Source organism: Pristiophorus japonicus, chromosome 11, assembly GCF_044704955.1.
Source record: "Pristiophorus japonicus isolate sPriJap1 chromosome 11, sPriJap1.hap1, whole genome shotgun sequence".
NCBI classification, from domain to species: Eukaryota; Metazoa; Chordata; class Chondrichthyes; family Pristiophoridae; genus Pristiophorus; species Pristiophorus japonicus.
In genome coordinates, this window is record NC_091987.1 from 127,772,774 (window position 1) to 127,788,382 (window position 15,609).

Consider the following 15,609-nt stretch of genomic DNA (forward strand, 5'->3'; position numbering starts at 1 on the left):
CCCCCCCCCACATTACCCCCCCCCCCCCACATTACCCCCCCCCCCACATTACCCCCCCCCCCACATACCCCCCCCCACATTACCCCCCCACATTACCCCCCCACATTACCCCCCCCCACATTACCCCCCCCCACATTACCCCCCCCCCCACATTACCCCCCCCCACATTACCCCCCCCCCACATTACCCCTCCCCCCCACATTACCCCCCCCCACATTACCCCCCCCCACATTACCCCCCCACATTACCCCCCCCCACATTACCCCCCCACCCACTATACCCCCCCACATTACCCCCCCCACATTACCCCCCCCACATTACCCCCCCCACATTACCCCCCCCCACATTACCCCCCCCACATTACCCCCCCCACATTACCCCACTACCCCCCACATTACCCCCCCCCCACATTACCCCCCCCCACATTACCCCCCCCACATTACCCCCCCCACATTACCCCCCCACATTACCCCCCCCACATTACCCCCCCCCCCACATTACCCCCCCCACATTACCCCCCCCCCCACATTACCCCCCCCCACATTACCCCAATACCCCCCCACATTACCCCCCCACATTACCCCCCCCCACATTACCCCCCCCACATTACCCCCCCCCCACATTACCCCCCCCCACATTACCCCCCCCCACATTACCCCCCCCCCACATTACCCCCCCCCCCACATTACCCCCCCCCCCACATTCCCCCCCCCCACATTACCCCCCCCCGCATTCCCCCCCCCCGCATTCCCCCCCGCATTCCCCCCCCGCATTCCCCCCCCCCGCATTCCCCCCCCCGCATTCCCCCCCCCGCATTCCCCCCCCGCATTCCCCCCCCCCGCATTCCCCCCCCCCGCATTCCCCCCCCGCATTCCCCCCCCCCCGCATTCCCCCCCCCGCATTCCCCCCCCGCATTCCCCCCCCCCGCATTCCCCCCCCCGCATTCCCCCCCCGCATTCCCCCCCCCCGCATTCCCCCCCCCGCATTCCCCCCCCGCATTCCCCGCATTCCCCCCCCGCATTACCCCCCCCCCCGCATTACCCCCCCCCCCGCTTTACCCACCCCGCATTACCCTCCCCCGCATTACCCCCCCCCCCGCATTACCCCCCCGCATTACCATTACCCCCCCCCGCATTACCCCCCCGCATTACCCCCCCGCATTACCCCCCCGCATTACCCCCCCGCATTACCCCCCCGCATTACCCCCCCCCGCATTACCCCCCCCCGCATTACCCCCCCCCGCATTACCCCCCCCCGCATTACTCCCCCCCCGCATTACCCCACCCCCCGCATTACCCCCCCCCGCATTACCCCCCCCCCCCGCATTACCCCCCCCCGCATTACCCCCCCCCCGCATTACCCCCCCCCCCCGCATTACCCCCCCCGCATTACCCCCCCCGCATTACGCCCCCCCCCCCGCATTACCCCCCCCCGCATTACCCCCCCCGCATTACCCCCCCCTCCCGCATTACCCCCCTCCCGCATTACCCCCCTCCCGCATTACCCCCCTCCCGCATTACCCCCCTCCCGCATTACCCCCCTCCCGCATTACCCCCCTCCCGCATTACCCCCCTCCCGCATTACCCCCCCTCCCGCATTACCCCCCTCCCGCATTACCCCCCCTCCCGCATTACCCCCCCTCCCGCATTACCCCCCCTCCCGCATTACCCCCCCTCCCGCATTACCCGCCCTCCCGCATTACCCCCCCTCCCGCATTACCCCCCCTCCCGCATTACCCCCCCTCCCGCATTACCCCCCTCCCGCATTACCCCCCCTCCCGCATTACCCCCCTCCCGCATTACCCCCCCTCCCGCATTACCCCCCCTCCCGCATTACCCCCCTCCCGCATTACCCCCCCCTCCCGCATTACCCCCCCCCGCATTACCCCCCCTCCCGCATTACCCCCCCCCGCATTACCCCCCCGCATTACCCCCCCCGCATTACCCCCCCCGCATTACCCCCCCCGCATTACCCCCCCCGCATTACCCCCCCCGCATTACCCCCCCCGCATTACCCCCCCGCATTACCCCCCCCGCATTACCCCCCCCGCATTACCCCCCCCGCATTACCCCCCCCCGCATTACCCCCCCCCGCATTCCCCCCCCGCATTCCCCCCCGCATTCCCCCCCGCATTCCCCCCCGCATTACCCCCCGCATTACCCCCCCCGCATTACCCCCCCCCCGCATTACCCCCCCCCCCGCATTACCCCCCCCCCGCATTACCCCCCCCGCATTCCCCCCCCCGCATTCCCCCCCCCGCATTCCCCCCCCCCGCATTCCCCCCCCCGCATTACCCCCCCCGCATTACCCCCTCCCTTCCCCCCCCCCACGCACAGCCCCTCCCCCCACCCCCCCCACACACACACCCCTTCCCACCCCCACCCCGTCCCCCCCCACACACACACCCTCCCACCCCGTCCCCCCCACCCCTCCCACACACACCCCACCCCTCCCACACACACCCCACCCCTCCCACACCATCCCCCCACTCCCACACACACCGCCCCCCCGAACCCCTCACTGTCAGATACAGAGAGAGAGACCCTACAGTGAGAGACATTGACAAAGACACCTTCCCTTCACATAAAGGTAGGACTTATATTTTGTATTGATTGATTACTTATTACTTTGGTCTTGGTGCTTTAGGTGCAGGGTTCCTTCTATTTTTTATTAAATAATTGTTTTTTACTTTTGTGCTTCGCTTAGTGCTTGGTGCTTTAAATGTACTGCTTTGTTTAGTGCTTAGCGCTTTAAATGTACTTTGCTTCTTTAATGTTGTTGTGAAGGTATTTATGGAAAATCCTCTAACTTCCCTTACCCCCCCCTTGTGATGTTGATGTGTCCTTTGTGTTTAATGCTTCCCACCCACCGTCTCTGGCTGTGCCTGCACTAAACTTAACTCTAGGTAAGGTTTTTCAGAACTTACAAAAGTGGGCACTTACTCCATCCTAAGTTAGTTTGTAGTAAGTTTTCACTGCCGAAACTTGCAAAACAGGCCTGAGTGGCTGGACACACCCTCTTTTGGAAAAAAAAAGTACCTTGCCTAAAGCCAACCTAAACTAACTCACTAGAACTGGATCAAACTAATATCCGAGAATTGCAATTTCTAACATACTCCAAACTAAACTAGTTGCTCCAAAAAACTAGGAGCAACTCCACCTGAAACCAAGGCCCATTACTTGGTGCTAATAGGACTGAGTTGCCTGCATTTTGAAGGGCCAGTTTTCAAGGCCTTGATGGCTTCATTTTGGACATTCTGAGCTAGATAGATTTCAGTGGTGTATTTTAAAATGATGCCCTTGCACCGTTGGCTTCAGTTACTTTCCCCAACAGTAGATAATTAATTGTTGTTTAAAAGTATTAAAATTAACTGAAATGAAAAGCACAAGGATGTTCGGTTACAGTCGCACCAAACTGGTGGCTGCAGTATAACTGCAGTCTCATTCTCTGTGCCGTGTGATATACAGTCAGCAAACTTCAGTTATACTGTTAGCTGTGCATCACACTTGGGTCGTTGTAAGATCAGCCACAATGAAGCTCCACACATGTACAAAGTTGCAATCCTGAGGCAATTCATTTTTAATATTAGTAATCCACAGGCAGGAACATCTGTGCTTCTTGTCCTCAATGGACTACCTGGGCAGTTTAAAAAATCTGACAGTGCTCCTGGGCTGGGGTTATACTTCAGTGAATGTAAACCGTGATGGCCCCTGGAGGGGTGCCTCGCAAAGCTTGGTCGTAGTGTACTTCGGCGTCAGGTCTGGTACCCGAGTTATACTTCAACTTTCATGTTGATGTGCACTCAATAGCACTTTGCATCAATGTGAAAGCAGCAGTATAACTGCAATTGTAGTTTGGGATGCACCAAAACTGTTCTGCATTTAAGACATTACTACACTATTTTATATATTTAGTTTTGTGTTTTATTGAATTGCAAGGGAGCATGTGGAAATACTGCCTAAAGGCAATTTTTTTACCAAATATATTAAAAGTATATGGGTTGTGAATAAATTCAAACCCACAGGATTAAGAGAAATTAATCAACTTATGAAAAATAAGTTAGCTTAATATATGTAAAATAGAAATTAAATTAAAACACCAACTAAAGCTGTGAAAAAACCCTCCCAAAACCAGGACAGTGCACGTTAAAGGCTGTCATTTGGTAGACCTTTAGAAGGTTTGTAAGCATAAGAGTGTCAAATGCTTACCAACACTCCGAACAGTCACAGGATTACCATTGACTAATAGGATCGCTACAATTTGACAGTAGCATTTGGAATGGTCATGTGATACTAGTGGCGAATAAATGGATTCAAAGGTTTTTAATTTGCTAATTTATAAAGGGATGTCAGACTCCTCTTTAAGGATATATGCATAATAATTATAACAAATTGTTAATTTATATTATGGTACTACGTTGTGGCTTTAATCTGTTCAGGTTTTTGTTATTTTTCTGTACTTACAGTATATTATTTTCAACTTCAGTTTCCATTGGTAACTCAGTACGGTTATAATGGTTTTGTGTATTTGAATGTGGGGCTAAGGAATGAGGACTTAAATGCTTTGGTAGATGAGGAAGATTAAAGTAAACAACATGTTAGAGAAATATGTTTCCCAGTTATCAGTTGAAAAAAGTGGTAGTATAATTGTCAGGTCCAAGATAAATGATTCTGACGCTACTTCCAAACTTCCAAGAACTAGTGGAAGATAATCAAGGCCTTATCTAATACAAAAACAAAATACTGCGGATGCTGGAATCTGAAATAAAAACAAAGTGCTGGAAATCTCAGCAGGTCAGGCAGCATCTGTGGAGAGAAAAACAGAGTTAACATTTCAGGTTGACACTTCGTCAGAACTGGCATACCTAGGATCCATGCGGGTTCCTATAGCAACACCTTTTAATTTGGAGAAAGTGAATGGAGTTAAAGGAGAAGTTGTTCAATGTGAGAACAAGTTCAGCCAGGCAGAGGAGAGTGGTGGGGGATGGGGATTGGTTGGGCCTCTGCTCGAGGAAGAAGTGGAACGCCCTCAGGCCACCCTGGTGGGGGATGGAAATGTAGAGGGATTGGACATCCATGGTCAAAAGGAGACAATTGGGGCCAGGAAACTGGAAACTGTTAAAGTGACAGAGGAGTTTGGAGGAGATGCGGATGTGGGTGGGAAGCGAGTGAACAAGGAGAGAAAAAATAGAGTTGAGATAGGAAGAAATAAGTTCTGGGGGGCAAGAACAGGCTGAAACGATGGGTTTACTGGGGCAGTCTTGTTTGTGGATCTTGTGAAGGAGGTAGACACGGGCTGTGCGGGTTTGGGGAACTATGAGGTTGGTTGTGGGGGGAAGATCTCCAGAGGAGATGAGGTCAGTGACGGTCTGGGAAATGATGGCTTGATGTTCAGTAGTGGGGTCATTGTCCAGGGGGAGGTAGGAGGAGGTGTCAGAGAGTTGGCGATCAGCTTCTGCTAGGTAAAGGTCGGTTCGCCAAACAACAACAGCGCCACCCTTGTCAGCAGGTTTAATGACAAGGTTGGGGTTGGATCTGAGTGAGCGGAGCGCTGCAAGTTCAGAGGGAGGTAGGCTGGAGTGAGTGAGGGGAGCAGAGAAATTATCCCATCGGCAGTTTGCAATGAAGGTCTAGAGAGGGTAAGAGGCCAGAGGGAGGCGTCCAGGTAGAGCGAGAATTCTGAAAATGGAAGAAGGCAACTGTGCAGGGGTTGGGGAGAAGGGTGGGGGATGTGGCGAGAGACTCCTGGCCAAAGAAGTGGACACGGAGGCAAAGGCAGCAGAAAATGAGCTCAGCATCGTGCCGAGCTCAAAATTCAGTGAGCTGGGGGCATAAGGGGATGAAGCTCAGACCTTTGCTGAGGACTGATCGTTCAGGGTCAGGTGAGGGGAAGGTCAGAGGGGATAGTGAAAACACGGCAGGAGGTGAGAATGGAAGAAGGGATGTGATCAGAGGGAAGTGTGGGGGAAGAAGATTCCGGAGGGTCGTTGGTGTCCTTTCCAATCCTTGACACCTGAAAGGAAGGAAAAAAGCACCGAATGAGATGAAGGATGAAATGGAAATGTGGACCAGGAAAGCTTAAGCCTTATCTAAGATTGGACCTAATCTAGCTATCCCATCTCTTGAACAGGACAGAGTCACATGCCACAATTCTTTGGGTGCTGAACATCAAATGTAATGAAAAGTCTAAAACCGCTCATGCAAACAGATAAAATGAATGTTGCTTTTGTCTTGCAGGAAGGCCCATTTGTTTACATGTCCTTTGTGGGAACTGTGGCACAATCTGATAATATTCTTGCTTTCCTATGTAAGTTCCTAATATTTTGAAGAATCTGACACAACTTTGGTAATTACTGCTCATCACAATAAGCTTGGCTTCATCTTTCAGTCCAGGATAATTTAACAGTTAACTGACCTGTCTGCAGCCTTTGACCCCGATGACCACACCATCATCCTCCAATGCCTCCCCTCCATCATCCAGCTTGTTGGAACTGCACTCTCCTGGTTCCATTCTTATCTATCCAGTCTCAGCCAGAGAATCTCCTTCAATGGCTTCACTTCCCACTCCCACACCGTTACCTCAGGAATCCCCCAAGGATCTATTCTTGGCCCCCTCCTATTTCTCATCTACATGATGCCCTTCGACATCATCTGAAAACACAGCGTCAGTTTCCATATGTAGGAAAGCTCGACCTCACCACTTCTCTCGACCTCTCCACTGTATCTGATTTGTCGGACTGCTTGTCTGACACAGTACTGGATGAATAGAAATTTCCACCAACGAAATATTGGAAAAACCAAAGCCATTGTCTTTGGTCCCCATCATAAACCCCGTTCCCTAGCCACCGACTCCCTGGTCACTGTCTGAGGCTGAACCAGACTGTTCGCAACCTTAGTGCCATATTTGACCCCGAGTTGACCTACCGACCACATATCCACTGAACCACCAAAACCACTACTTCCATCTCTGTAACTTTGCCCGACTCTGCCCCTGCCTCACCTCATCTGCTGCTGAAATCCTCATCAATGGCTTTGTTATCTCTAGACTTGACTATTCCAATGCTCTCGAGGCTGGCCTCCATCTTCCACCCTACATAAACATGAGCTCATGCAAAACTCTGCTGCCGGTATCCTAACTCGCACCAAGTCCTGTTCACCAATCGCCACTGTGCTCCTGATCCAGCAACGCCTCCATTTTAAAATTCTCACCTTTATTTTCAAATCCCCCCATGGCCTCGCCCCTCCCTATCTCAGTAATCTCCTCCAGCCCTACAACCCCTCCGAGAGCTCTGCACTCCTCCAATTCTGACCTTTTGCGCATTCCTGATTTTAATCACTCCACCATTGGGGGCTGTGCCTTCAGCTGCCTAGGCCCTAAGCTCTGGCAATACCTCCCTAAACCTCTCCGCCTCTCTACCTCTTTTTCCTCCTTTTAAGATGCTCCTTAAAACCTATCTCTTTTTTGTAAGCTTTTGATGAGCTGTCCTAATATCTCCTTTTGTGGCTCGGTGTCAAGTTTTGCTTGATATGTTCCTGTGAAGTGTCTTGGACGAGTTATTGTTTACATTTAACATGGATAATATCATCGGGTTTAAAATAGTCATGGAAAAGGACACGGTACAGTCAAATGTAAAAATACTTAACTGGAGGAGGGTGAACTGCAGTGAGTTGAAAAGGGACCTGGCCCAGGTGGATTGGAATCAAAAATTAGTAGGAAGAACAGTAATTGAACAATGAGAAGCCTTCAAAAAGGAGATGGCTCATGGACAGAATAGGCACATCCCTATGACGGGCAAAAGTTGACTAAAGGTGTATAGGTTAAAATGAGACAGAAAAAGGAGGCTTATGAAAATTGTACGGTTTATAATACAGAAGAATACAGAAAGTACAGATGAGATTTAAAAAAAGGAATAAGAGGGGAAAGAGAAAGTATGAGACTAGATTAGCAGCTATCATAAAAGGGAACCCAAAAGTCTTTTATAAATACATAAATAGTATAAAGGTAGTCAAAGGAAGGGTGGGGCCAATTAAGGACCAAAAAGGAGATAGTCCTTCAGAGGGCATGACTTTGCATCGGTCTTCATTAGAGAAGAGGCTACTGCCAATATAGCAATAAAGGAGGAGGCAGTAGCGATATTGGATAGGATAAAAATAGATAAAGAGTTTGGCAACCCTCTAAAGTAGAAAAGTCGCCTCGTCCAGATGGGATGCATCCTAGGTTACTGAGGGAAGTCAGGATTAAGATTGCGGAGGCTCTGGCCACAATCTTCCAATCCTCCTTTTATGAGGGCGTGCCAGAGAACTGGAGGATTGCAAATGTTACACCTGTTTTTTAAAAAAAAAAGGGGGAGAGGGATAAACCGAGTCAGCCTAATGTCAGTGGTGAGGAAACTTTTAGAGATAATAATCCAAGACAAAATTAATTGTCACTTAGAAATGAAAGTCAGCATCAATTTGCCAAAGGCAGATAGTGTTTGACTAATCTGATTGAGTTCTTTGATGAAGTAGCAGAAAGATTTGATGAGGGTAGCGCAGTTGATGTTGTGTATGTGGACTTTCAAAAGACATTTGACAAAGTAACACGTAATAGACTTATTAGCAAAATTAAAGCCCATGGGATTAAAGGGACGTTGGCAGCATGGATGCAAAATTGGCTAAGGGACAGAATGCAGAGAGTAGGAATGAACGGTTGTTTTTCAGACTGGAGAATGTCCCCCAGGGGTTAATATTGGGACCACTGGTCTTTTTGATGTGTATTAATGACCTGGACTTGGCTATACAGGGAATAATTTCAAAGCTGGCAGATGACACGAAACTCGGATGAGGAAACAATGAGAAAATAGTGACAGACTTCAGAAAAATAGTGAAATGGACAGACACATGGCAGATGAAATTTAACACAGAAAAGTGTGAAGTGATATATTTTGGTAGGAAGAATGAGAGGCAATATAAACTAAATGGTACAATTTTAAAGGGGGTGCAGGAACAGAGAGACCTGGGGGTGTATGTACACAAGTTATTGAAGGTGGCAGGACACATTGAGAAGGCTGGTAAAAAGCATATGGAATCGTTGGCTTTATTAATAGAGGGATAGAGTAAAAAGCAAGGAAGTTATGCTAAACCTTTATAAAACACTGGTTTGGCCTCAGCCCGAATAATGTGTTCCATTCTGGGCATCATGCTTTCGAAAGGATGGAAATGCCTTGGAGAGGGTGCAGAAGAGAATTACTAGAATGGTACTAGGGATGGGAAACTTCAGTTATGTGGAGAGATTGGAAAAGGTGGAGTTGTTCTCCTTGGAGCAGAGAAGGTTAAGAGGAGATTTGATAGAGGTGTTTAAAATAATGACTGGTTTTGATAGAGTAAATAAGGAGAGAGTTGATAGAGTAAACTGTTTCCATTGGCAGATGGGTCGGTAACCAGGGGACATGGATTTAAGGTGAATGACAAAAGAACCAGAGGCGACATGGGGAAATATTTTTTTACACAGCGAGTTGTTGTGATCTGGAATGCACTGCCTGAAAGGGCGGAAACAGATTCAATAGTAACATTCAAAAGAGAATTGGATAAATACTTGAAGGAAAAAAAATACAGGGCTATGGGATTAATTGGATAAACACTCCCAAAGAGCCAGCACAGGCACAATGGGCCAAGTGGGTTCCTTCTGTACTGTATCATTCTATGAGTACTTGGAGCTTTTATGTATGGTTTCATGTGAGATCACCACAAAGTAGAGGAAAGTTAGTTTTACAAAGCTAAAATACCTGTGGAATAGTTCCATAAAGCAACACCTCAACAATCGCAACCCAACGCTGCAGTCAGCTGGTTTGGTGTTCAGCTGCTGCAGTGATCCTTAATCCGGGTTTCTGAGAGACAATGGCTGTTTGATGCTCTGAATGAGAGCAGTGTCGATCGATGCTGCCAAAGCTAGTTTCACTTGCCAGTGATTATCCCCACATTTAGTGTCGGGCTTCAGAGTGTAAAACAGACAACTGTTGCTTGTGTGTATAGAGTAAGATTGTGTTGCTGTTGCGTCAATACAACTATTCATACAAATAGGGTTCATGAGCGCTTTGCTGTGAAAATGTTTTTATTCAGTGTCGGGAATTGAATTCTACTTCTCATTTGTTGTCCTCTGCATAGCATGTGTCCACCGCCAAATTGGGAAGTGGGGTATTATGAATGTAATAACTCGGTAGACTGAATACTGTAAACTAACACAGGTACAAACCTGGCTCTGCTTTATTAGGGCCCAAAGTGATTACATGACATGATGGCTTGCCTTTTATACCTGGACCACACACATGTGCGTACAGCCCTATGACCTCCGACAGTGGCGCCACCTGGTGGCTAGTAACCCCAAGCATACATGCATGACAGTATCCCCCTTTAAGATATTAGTAACAGTCTTTTTACAAATTGAGACGGTCCGGGACTTTCTGCTCCCGAGTTGATCGTCTCAGTTCAACTCCAGCCTTGGCGAGCGTTCTGAGTCTGTTATGACTGGGGACTGGGGAGCTGATCTGATGAAAGTCCAGATTCATTGATGACAATGGGGTCCTCTGATGACTGAGGGTAGGTTGGTTGGTCACTGATTGTGCCTTCCTCAGAATGTTCCGGTTCATCTGTGTGCCGTAGCTTTATCTGATCAACATGTTTCCTGCATGTTTGCCCATTCTTGAGCTTGATGATAAACACTCTGTTACCCTCCTTGGCCATAACAGTACCGGCGATCCACTTGGGACTTGACCATAATTTAGTACATACACAGGATCGTTAACAGAAATGTTGTATGGCACAGCAGCACGATCATGATACCACTGCTGACTTTGACGTCTGTATTCAACAGGGTGGACAAGAGAGAGCTTGGTCTTGAGACCTCTCCATCAATAATTCAGCAGGGGGGACCCCGGTAAGCATATGGGGTTTTGTCCTGTAACTAAGCAATATGCATGACAAACAAGTCTGCAGTGAACCTTGAGTTACACGTTTCATACTCTGCTTGATGGTTTGGACAGCACGCTCTGCTTGACCGTTAGATGCGGGTTTGAATGGTGCTGACCTCACATATTTGATACCATTAAGTTTCATGAACTCTTGAAACTCCAGACTAGTGAAGCAAGGTCCGTTGTCGCTTGCAACGATGTCGGGCAGACCATGAATGGCAAACATGACCATGAGTGGCAAACGAGGTTCTCAATAGTAGCTGTGGATGTACTGGATGACGTGATTATACATTCTATCCACTTGAAATATGCATCCACCACAACTAAAAACATCTTTCCCAGGAAGGGACCTGCAAAGTCGATGTGGATCCTGGACCGTGGTTTAGATGGCCACGACCACAGACACAGCGGCGATTCCGCTGGTGCTTTACTTAGTGCATGCAAGTGTTGCACTGATGCACACATGATTCCAGATCAGTCAATTCCAGGCCACCATACATGAGACCTGGCAATGGCTTTCATAATGACAATACCGGGATGAGTGCTATGTAGATCATGTACAAATTTCTCTCTGCCTTTCTTAGGCATAACAACACGATTACCCCACAGTAAACAATCTGACTGAATGGATAGTTCGTCTTTGCGACGGTTGTAAGGTTTGGTCTCATCACCCATTTGCTTGGGTATGGCAGACCAATCACCACAAAGGACACAACATTTCACAACCAATAATATCAGGTCCTGGCTGGTCCAGGTCTTAACTTGTTGAGTCGTGACAGGGGTTCCTTCACTTTCAAAAGCATCCATAACTTACAGTAGGTCTGCAGGTTGTGGCGTCTCCACCTCCGGTGTGGGCAACGGCAGACGGCTCAGTGCATCGGCACAATTCTCGGTGCCAGGTCTGTGGCGAATGATATAATCATAGGCAGATAATGTCAGCGTCCACCTCTGGATGTGGGACGATGCATTGGTATTGATACCTTTGTTTTCCGAAAAAAATGAAATGAGTGGCTTGTGATCTGCTTCCAGTTCAAACCGAAGACCAAACAAGTACTGATGCATCTTTTTAACCCCATACACACAGGCTAATGCTGCTTTTTCTACCATGCTGTAGGCTCTTTCCGCCTTTGACAAACTTTTAGAAGCCTACACAACAGGTCGTAGTTTGCCCAACTCATTAGCTTGTTGGAGCACACAACCAACTCCATATGACGAAGCATCACAGGCCAATACTAGTCGCTTACACGGATCATAATGTACCAGCAGCTTGTTAGAGCAAAGCAGATTAGTAGCTTTCTCAAAAGCTCTATCTTGAGACACACCCCAAACCCAATTATTGCCTTTTCTTAGCAGCATGCGCAGTGGCTCTAATGAAGTGCTCAATCTAGGTAGGAAATTACCGAAGTAGTTGAGTAGACCAAGGAACGAACGCAGCTCCGTCACATTCTGAGGCTTGGGTGCATTTTTGATGGCCTTGGTTTTTGAGTCCGTAGGCCTGATGCCGTCAGCAGCAATTTTCCTCCCCAGGAATTCGACTTTTGGTGCCATGAAGACGCACTTTGAACATTTCAGTCTGAGTCCCACTTTGTCCAGATGATTTAGAACCTCTTCCAGGTTGTTCAGATGTTCGGCGGTGTCACGACCTGTGACCAGGATGTCACCTTGGAACATGACGGTTCTAGGAACGGACTTCAGTAGACTCTCCATGTTCCTCTGAAATATGGCTGCAGCCGAGCGAATTCCGAAAGGACACCTGTTGATGTACGTAAGTTTCTTCAACGTCTCGTCCAGCTCCTGTGTCAAGCAGGCCGACGTCAGATCCAGTTTAGTGAATGACTTCCCCCCAGCTAGCATTGCAAATGGGTCATCAGCCTTCGATAACGGGTATTGATCCTGTTTCGAAACCCGGTTGATCATAATCTTGTAGTCTCCACAAATCTAGCCAGTGCCATCACTCTTCAACACAGGAACAATGGAGCTGGCCCATTCGTTAAATTCGACCGGTGATATGACCCCTTCACGCTGGAGTCTGTCCAGTTCGATTTCGACCTTCTCCCTCATCATGTATGGAACCGCCTGAGCTTTATGATGGACGGTCTTCCATCTGAGTCCACGTGGATCTGCACCTTGGCTCCCGTGAAATTGCTGATGCCTGGTTCAAACAGCGAGGGGAACTTGCTCAGCACTTGAGCACATGGAGTATCATCCTCCGATGACAATGCTTTGATATCGTTCCAATTCCATTTGATTTTTTTCGAGCCAATTTCTGCCGAACAGTGTTGGACCATTGCCTGGAACAATCCATAATGGTAAATCATGAACCGCACCATCATACTTCACCTTGACTATTGCACTGCCAATCACCGTTGCAACTTAGCATTGACTGGACTCAGCTTAGGCCTCACAGCCTTAGTATCCCACAGCTTGTCGAATGTTCTCTAGCTCATTATTGATTGAGTCGTACCCATGTCCAATTCCATCGGTACCGGCACACCGTTAAGTTTCACATTGATCATTATCGGTTGGCTCTTTGTTAGGAACGAATACAGCCCATACACTTCCTCCTCTGGTATCTTGGATTGCATATCCGGATCCGCCCTGCACTGGTCATCATCCTCCATGTGGTGTGTCGCAGCACGCTTGCTCAGTTGCGGACACATGCGCAGGAGATGACCCAGTCTTGAACAACGTGTAGCTTTAAACCTACACTGATGAGGCCGATGATTGCCCCCACAACGCCAACACGGTGAAATCGGATTCGTTCCCGTTGGCGGACTTTTGGCAGCCTCAGGTTTCATATACGCAGTCGAGTAGGCCCTGCCATATGCAGCTCTGCCAAACGACGATACAATCTTGTTTACAGTACTTGCCGAGTTCCGATTTTTCGATGATATCTGCTTTTAAGTTTTTGTCCTTCGTCATGCATGCCTGGGCAATCGTGATGGCCTTGCTCAAATCCAGCGTCTCCGCTGCCAGTAGCTTATGCAGGACCACCTCGTGGTTGATGCCGACTACAAAGAAGTCCCGCAGCATGTCTCCCAACGCCTTTTCGAACTTACACGGTCCAGCTAGACATCTTGGGTCGGCAATGAATTCCGACACATCCTGGCCCTCAGAACGAACGTGCTTGTAGAATCGATATCGTGAGATGGTGATGCCGCCTTCTGGTTTGAGATGGTCACGTACCAGAGCATACAATTCCTCATAGTCCTTGTCCGTTGGACTTGCAGGCGAAAGAAGATTCTTTGAGTCCATAGATTTTCGGATCACAAAGTGTGAGGAAGACCGCCCTGTGCCAAACTGCATCAGTGGGTTCCTCCATTTTGTTGGCCACGAAGTACTGGTCCAGGCGAACTACAAAATCTGGCCAGTCCTCTCCCTCCACGAATCTCTCCAGAATTCCAATTGTGCTCATTTTTGAATGCGGAGGTTCTTAAGTTACCTTGTCGCCAAATGTTATGTATGTAATAACTCGATAGACTGAATACTGTAAACTAACACAGGTAAGTGATTACATTACATGATGGCTTGCCTTTTATACCTGGGCTGCACACATGTGTGTACAGCCAAATGACCTCTGACAGTGGCGCCACCTGGTGGCTAGTAACCCCAAGCATACATGCATGACAGGGGATGGGGGGAAGAGAGGACTTTAAAAATGTATGTGTTCCTGGGATGTAGGTGCCTGTGGCGCAGTATCACTGAAGCCTGAAAGCACTATAAGTAGTCGTGCTTAGTGTGTGTTGTTGCCCCTGCTTTCATTCTCTAGCCCATTGTTGGGTTTCTATGCCCCGCTCCAATTTCCAGGACTTGCATTTTTTCCAACTTGCTCAAAGAATATACCAAAGGTAGTCCCATTTTTACTTGGCTTTACCCAAGTATCATCTTTGCAGACCACAAACTATGGCCCATGCTGCCCCCAACTTGTCTGCTCGAAATATGAATCCTGTCTACACTACATGGTTAACTCTTAATGCCCTTAGGGCAACAGGGGATGGGCAATAAATACTTTGGTGTTTGTGTTATCATGAGTTAATTAAGCTTGATATAATTATCCCTAAATGTATATTGTGCAGCTTATGTGTTTCCTGCTAAAATATTAAACCATTGTCTCCTATCCAGTAATAAGTCTTGTTATTTCATTAACAGTGAATGTACCGTGTATGTGTGCGTGTGCAGATCTATGCAAATATCATTCCATGAGGTGGATTCCACTCCGAGTTTAATGTCTACATGTTTCCAGGGCAAGAGTATGGGAAAGCAGATGCGAGATGGCTTTATTCAGATCCCACCATTGTATCGTTGGAAATCCTGACTGTGCTGGTGGATGGGTTTTTAGCATTGGTTCTCATATATGCCATTGTGAAAGATAAATACTACAGGTAAGAAGATTGGAATATTGTTCATTATCGTGAATGACTGCATTGACATCATGGCACTAATGGAAACTTGGCTGAGGGATAATCAAACACTACCTTTAATCAAAGCCTTCCCTCCCGGCTATACCTTCCACCACTTGCCCCGCCCAGACCGCCATGGGAGGTATAGCTCTCATCACTAAATCATACCTTGGTCTGTCCCCCTACTCCTCCAGCACTTTCTCATATTTTGAACATCTCGCCTTATTTCACCCCTCTCACCTCTCATTCAAAATTCTTGTTCTC

At 48.6% G+C, this 15,609-nt stretch overlaps 2 protein-coding genes across 2 annotated transcripts in view; both read left to right on the plus strand.

Moving 5' to 3' along the window:
* ebpl (EBP like) overlaps positions 1-15,609 on the plus strand; it is a 29,747-nt gene that overhangs the window by 5,210 nt on the left and 8,928 nt on the right. The window contains exons 2-3 of the mRNA XM_070894033.1: positions 6,237-6,306; positions 15,189-15,327. Coding sequence (XP_070750134.1) covers positions 6,237-6,306; positions 15,189-15,327 — 209 coding nt within the window. The remainder of the gene's footprint in view (positions 1-6,236; positions 6,307-15,188; positions 15,328-15,609) is intronic.
* The window catches only part of rcbtb1 (regulator of chromosome condensation (RCC1) and BTB (POZ) domain containing protein 1), a 77,418-nt gene continuing 77,049 nt past the window's right edge, over positions 15,241-15,609 (plus strand). The window contains exon 1 of the mRNA XM_070894030.1: positions 15,241-15,327. The gene's annotated coding sequence lies outside the window, so the exon portion shown is untranslated. The remainder of the gene's footprint in view (positions 15,328-15,609) is intronic.